The sequence below is a fragment of the Rhinopithecus bieti genome, unplaced genomic scaffold, assembly GCF_001698545.2.
Source record: "Rhinopithecus bieti isolate Rb0 unplaced genomic scaffold, ASM169854v2 scaffold_4180, whole genome shotgun sequence".
Classification (NCBI taxonomy): Eukaryota; Metazoa; Chordata; class Mammalia; order Primates; family Cercopithecidae; genus Rhinopithecus; species Rhinopithecus bieti.
This window is the reverse complement of record NW_016804388.1, coordinates 290544-296606: the sequence shown is the minus strand read 5'-3', so window position 1 is coordinate 296606 and position 6063 is coordinate 290544. Positions and strand designations below refer to the sequence as shown.

Sequence of the window (6063 nt, the reverse complement as noted above, 5' to 3'; positions counted from 1 at the left end):
GGGGTGCTGGGGTGTGTGAAGGAGGGAGAGGTGATTTGGAGGGGTGGGGTGTGTGAAGGAGGGGGGAGGTGATTTGGGGGGGTGGGGTGTGTGAAGAAGGGGAAGGTGATTTGGGGGGTATGAAGGAGGGGAAGTGATGTGGGGATGGGGTGTGTGAAGGGGAGGTGATGTGGGGGGGTGTGAAGGGGCAGGTGATGTGAGGGGCTGCAGTGTGTGAAGGAGGCGGAGGTGGTGCAGATGAAGGTCAGAGCACCAGCTAAGGCTCATGACGGGATGGCCTGGAGCCTGAATGTGGGAGCTTCAGCACCCCAGGGCTGAAATCATTTGGGCAGATATTTTATGACCTTGGATGTCAAACTGTAGAAGTGCCTTTGAGGAGTGGCGTCTTGGGTGTGACCCAGTGGTGCTTTAGGAGTTTAATTTGGTGGCAGCATGCCGGGTGGAAGGAAACCTGAGCACGAGACAAGGAGTCATGAGAAGGGAGAGGGACCAGCAGAGTCCGGGACCAGCAGAGTCCGGGACCAGCAGAGTCCAGGACCAGCACCAGGTCCTAAAACTTATGATCTGCATAAAATCTGTTAGCAAAGTGTCTTCAAAATCTGCCTTGAGCCACCAGCCTAAAATTTTAACTCATGTTTTCCATGATTGATGGAATCGCCACAAAAGAACAGCTCTTCATAAATTTGGTTCTAAATGGTTGGCCTCACCCAGGAGTGGGAGACAAACCGCAGGATGGGGCAGAATTTCCATGCAAGTATCTCAGCCACCAAGCTTCGTAAAATTTGAATTATTTGTGGAAATGCCAATTGATTTTTCATTTACCATGACTGTTCAGAATAGCACATCTGCAGACCAGAAAGATCCAGGTGGAGGGATTCCCGCAGATCTCCTGTCAACAGCCCTCTCCCCGCTCTCCTACAAGGAGCTGTGTTTATGAGCTTCCTCGCTGAAATCAAATTTCAACTTAAATTCTATGCCACAAATATATGTCTTCCCCACCCTTTTCTACTGCAGTTATAGTTCATCGAAAATGCTGTATGAAAGGAACCTTTCCCCATGGCGTAGGCCATGTTCCCCATGGCTTAGCGTGGCAAGGTGGCTTCTGACATCAGGGAAGGGCCACATTTAAATTAAACTCTTGACACTCTGCTTGCGAGAGGTGATAGATAGCTCCCAGGAGCTGCCTCCTCTGGAAACCAAATTTGACCGGGAGCCAGAGGGAAGTGAGTGACGCTTCTGCACGACATGAAGCGAATCCAGTTTCCTCCTGACCTTGTCCCACAGTAGATTTTCTTTCTTTTGTTTTATTTATATTTCTTTATTACCAGAAGATTCTCTTTTAGACAGCGGAGTTCTAAGTTACCACCCATCTATGATCCAAAAGAAAAGCAAGTCCGAGAGAGGGTTAGATACGGGAGGAGAGACACAGGATGAAACAAACCATTAGGGCATTGTTCGCTTCTTGTGACTCATGGAAGGTTCTGGACAGAGCTTTCCAAAACTGGTTATTGGCACATAATGACTTCAGTGAAAAAGCAGGTGGGTGCTGACGGTGGGGTGAACTCCCCCTCACCGGTTCCCTGCCAGCAGAATGAGAGGGCTAAGGAAGAAAAATAGCATGGACCGCATTACACCAAAGCATCTTAGTGAGATCAAAGGACTCACTTGGGCAGCTCTCCATCTTCTCTGTCTCGGAACCCCCTCTCAAGCGCCACGCTGCGGGGGCAGCTCACACCCTTTGTGCGGGTGGGAAGGCTGCAGCCCCAACCCCTGCCCTGGTGTCAGCCTGGTTGAAGAGCAGAGATGAAGGAGACCAGCTATCTGATTGAAGTGGCGGGAGATGAGGGAGGCAGAAATGTCATTACCTGAGCTGGAATCAGACCAAGCCGCAGGAGCCCCCTCACCTTCCCAGTCTCCTCTGGAGCTCAGTATTTGCAAGTGTATCCCCAAAGCAATTCTGAAATAACACAAGGATTCACAAATTGTTTTCTGAGGTAGCATGGGGTGCATGGGGGTGCCCACGTGACGTGTGTATAGTGTGTATCGCATCCAAACATCGCATCCAGGAGGCCCTAATGCCCCCCGAGGTGGAAAACATGGCCCACACAGAATGGGCAGAACAAAGATGGGGCAGAGAGCAGAGGGAGTGTAGCCTTCCCCTTATTCCGAGGCCTCTCCAGGCAGAATCAGTATATCCAAGAAGAAAGCTGAGAAAAGCAGGGCGTGGTAGCTCATGCCTATAATCCCAGCCACTCAGAAGGCTGAGGCCAGAGAATCGTTAAGCCCAGGAGTTCGAGGCTGCAGTGAGCTATGATTGCACCACTGCACTTCAAGCTGGGCCATGGAGTGAGCCCCTGTCTCTAAAATATATCAATAAAGAAAAAGAAATTGAAAGCCACAGAAGCTCGATGACCATGCAACTCATAGGCTCAGGTGGCTCTGTGGCCCTGTCAGGCGCTCTCATTGCAAACGTTCAGAAAAAGAGGCTTTCAGCCAGGCGCAGTGGCTCACGCCTTGTAATGCTAGCACTTTGGGAGGGCGAAGCAGGCAGATCACCTGAGGTCAGGAGTTTGATACCAGCCTGGCCAAGATGGCAAAACCCCATCTCTACTAAAAATACAAAAACTAGCCAGGCACAGCGGTGGGCACCTGTAATCCCAGCTACTCAGGAGGCTGAAGCAGGAGAATCACTTGAACCCGGGTGGTGGAGGTTGCAGTGAGCCGAGATCGTGCCATTGCACTCCAGCCTGGGCCACAGAGCAAGACTCTGCCTCAAAGAAAAGAAAAAAGAAAACTAGGCTTTGGCTTTGGCAAGGGCGACTTGAACCCTCACACCCCACCTCCTAAATGTAGAGGAGAGGAGTGGAGCTGTGGGTGAACGTCTCTTAGCACTTCCCACCAGGAGACAGGATGAAGCACCTGCACTACTGGAGGCTGCTGTGCTGCGTTCCCATGGACGACCCGCCTTGACGCTTTCCGTCTCTTACTGTAGGTTACAAGTATAGATCAACAGGTGGCCGAGTCCAGCTCCGGGGACCCAAACACCAGTGCTGGCTTCAGCACTCCAGGTAATCGTATGTCTTTCGGCTCCTGAAGTGGGATGTTCCTGTTTTCAAGGATGTCTCTTTGTGTCCTTGTCCTATTCTCTTCTCTTCTTCCTCCTCCCTCCATTTCTTACTCTTTAAGGGGCTGGAGTTTGCAGCAGCCTTTCCCATTAAATATCCTGTATGTTCCCCACATTTCTTCCCGTGCCTCCATCCACTACAGTCAGCATACCTGGGAGACCTCCGCACTCTCCGGGAAGAACTTGTCCCTCTTTGTCCCACTTTCTCACTTGACGGGTATGGATTTGAAGACGAGCACGACTCCTTCTAGGGTCCCCTTTCCAGAGCCAAAGTTGTACCTACCGGGCGAATGTCCACACGGCACCTCCCTCTGAAGAAGGTGTCTGGGCTGGACGGCTGGCAGGAGGGCGCAGGCTGGAAGTCATGTCCTTGAGGGCATTGAAGGACACGTGTTCAACAGTCAAATCCCCAAACACAGAGGGTGGGAGTCACGTGCAAAGCCGGGGCTGGGGAGGTGGTCTAAGGCTGCAGGAAAGCAGAAGCGTCCTTTACAGCAGAGGGAACGAGGGCACGGAGGCCAGGCCAGCTAGAGAGCCACTGTCTTGGGGCCCCTGCGAGGGGTCACGTGGGCTGCCTTCTTTGGAGAACAAAGTTAGCTAACTCATGCGATCCCACAGAGGGCCAGGATGATGGTCCCAGGGCACTCTGTCGTCTGCTGAACACTCATCGACATCCAAGAGAAACAGGAAGGGGCTGCCTGTCTGGGAGGCCACCTGGGGTTGTAGAGCACAGCGTCTTTGCAGTTGTGGGATTTGGAAGCAAGCTTGTCCTTCCTTTGGTTGCTGCAAGCCATCAGAGGCTGTTCGAGAAGGCGTTCAGTGCCTTTCCCAGGGCAACCCCAGGTACAGTGTATCTCAGTCACTGTCACAGGGCGGCCGTACCTGTAAGCATTCCGGGGTTTGGGCTGAGGGAGGCCTGTGCTGCCGGACGGAGCCCTTTCCTGCTTCCTGTCTCAGGGCAGGTGGAAATAGACAGGGTGCTCCTCGCCCAGACTTCAGCAGGGCTGGATCTTCCGCCCGCCCGCGACCTGGGCAGTGAACTCTACAGCTGACCCAGGCTCCAGCACCCAGGCTCCTGCTGGGGTACAGGGCTCAGGACTCTCCTGAGTAGAGGATCATCTTGGTGGCTGTGTGACCCTCAACCCTTCCCTGTCTAAGCCCATTTCTGCAGCCGTGGGGTGGGGGTAACAGATGGGCAGTGAGGATGAATAGTGGGAGGTGCTTGAAAAGCCTGTCACCCACGGGCAAGCTCTCAGACGCAGGGAAAAACAAAGGGATGGCAGGAGCAGACCCGAAGCCCCTACGCCTGGAGGAGTTCAGGCTTCTGTGATCTCTGAAGTGTCCCCCATGCAGGCAACTCCACTCCAGCGCCGGGAGGGGCCTCTGAGGGACCCGTGCCATTCCTGGAATGCTTTCCGGGAGCTCATCTGGTGCCCCCAACTTTCAACAGCATAGAGCAGCATTTGTCCATCCTACTCAGTGTTTCCGCACCCCAGGGTTTCAGAGTTCATCTAGGTCTGCGGTTTGAGGCGCAGGCCTTGTCCCATGCCAGCGTCCCCTGCGGTCACCTGCCCTAATGCCATGTCCCTTCTCTTGCAGTACCAGCTGACAGCACAAGCCTCCTGGTGTCTGAGGGCACTGCTACGCCAGGTTCCAGCCCATCCTCCAATGGCCCTGTGAGCGCCTCAGCACCCTCTGAATCTGCCCTTCACCCTGGCTGCGTGTCTCCAGAGGATCCTGGCATGGGCTCACAGGTGCAGCCAGGTCCTGGGCATGTATCCCGCTCTACCAGTGACCCCACCTCGTGCACATCTGGCACGGCAGGTAGGGTGGCCAGACTCCCCCATGTCCCCAGAGNCTGCGGTCACCTGCCCTAATGCCATGTCCCTTCTCTTGCAGTACCAGCTGACAGCACAAGCCTCCTGGTGTCTGAGGGCACTGCTACGCCAGGTTCCAGCCCATCCTCCAATGGCCCTGTGAGCGCCTCAGCACCCTCTGAATCTGCCCTTCACCCTGGCTGCGTGTCTCCAGAGGATCCTGGCATGGGCTCACAGGTGCAGCCAGGTCCTGGGCATGTATCCCGCTCTACCAGTGACCCCACCTCGTGCACATCTGGCACGGCAGGTAGGGTGGCCAGACTCACCCATGTCCCCAGAGTGGCCAGCTTTCCCTGGATGCTGCAGGTCTCAGTGATCCCTGAGAGTGGAGGCCTGGCCCTGCGAATACTGTCTGGGGCCACACTGGGAATGTGGTCTTGACCCCTGAGCTAGGGCTCCTCTGTACCCTACCAGGCTGCCACTCTGGCAGGGGAGGAAGGATTCAAGTGGCCCAGGGGGCCAGTCCAGGACATTCGCTGTGAGTGCTGCACATGTGCTCCAGGGCCCAGAAAAGGCCTAGAGTCTTGCACAGGACAGATGACCCCCGACGATAGCTCTGGGTATGGGGTGTCATCGGCTGGAGCCACCCCAGGCAGACACGGGTGCTTTTTCAGAAGCACTTCCCAGGCACCTTGGCAGCACTCTCCACACAGCCCAGAGCTTCCGAAAATCGCCCCAGGCGACTGTGTCCACGGGCAGTGCCCTGGAGTCTAGGACCTGGCACCGGGTCCCTGTGGCCAGCAGCCCAGGAATTTGCATTTCACACTAACTCCCCCTGAGTCTTGGGCACCCCCGGGGCTGGAGAATTCACACCCAGTCCTCATTGCTGTCTTTTGAGAGGAGGCTCAGTTTCTGCCAATAAAGACTGGTGGACCTTTGACCTCCATGCCATTGCGGTAGGGAAGTGCAGGGACCCCGAAGAGGGCGCAGTGGGTCTGGCTCAGTCTCCCCTCGATGGTCTTGCCCAGCTGACCCTTACTGGAGCCCGGCTGTGCCAGGACGAACCGAGTCCCTGAAAGCAACCGGGACCCGCAGTAGCCAGTTGCCTGGAGGTGCCTTCCT

At 55.2% G+C, this 6063-nt stretch overlaps 2 protein-coding genes across 2 annotated transcripts in view; both read left to right on the top strand.

Annotated features, from left to right (window-relative positions):
• Positions 1–6063, top strand: part of ENTREP2 (endosomal transmembrane epsin interactor 2) — a 317089-nt gene that overhangs the window by 305756 nt on the left and 5270 nt on the right. The window contains exons 8-9 of the mRNA XM_017867687.1: positions 2993–3068; positions 4724–4948. Coding sequence (XP_017723176.1) covers positions 2993–3068; positions 4724–4948 — 301 coding nt within the window. The remainder of the gene's footprint in view (positions 1–2992; positions 3069–4723; positions 4949–6063) is intronic.
• On the top strand, positions 3102–4615 carry LOC108526798 (uncharacterized). The gene is made up of 2 exons (XM_017867689.1): positions 3102–3341; positions 3743–4615. The coding sequence occupies exons 1-2, from the start codon at positions 3119–3121 to the stop codon at positions 4174–4176; spliced, it is 657 nt and encodes a 218-aa protein (XP_017723178.1). The 5' UTR covers positions 3102–3118; the 3' UTR covers positions 4177–4615.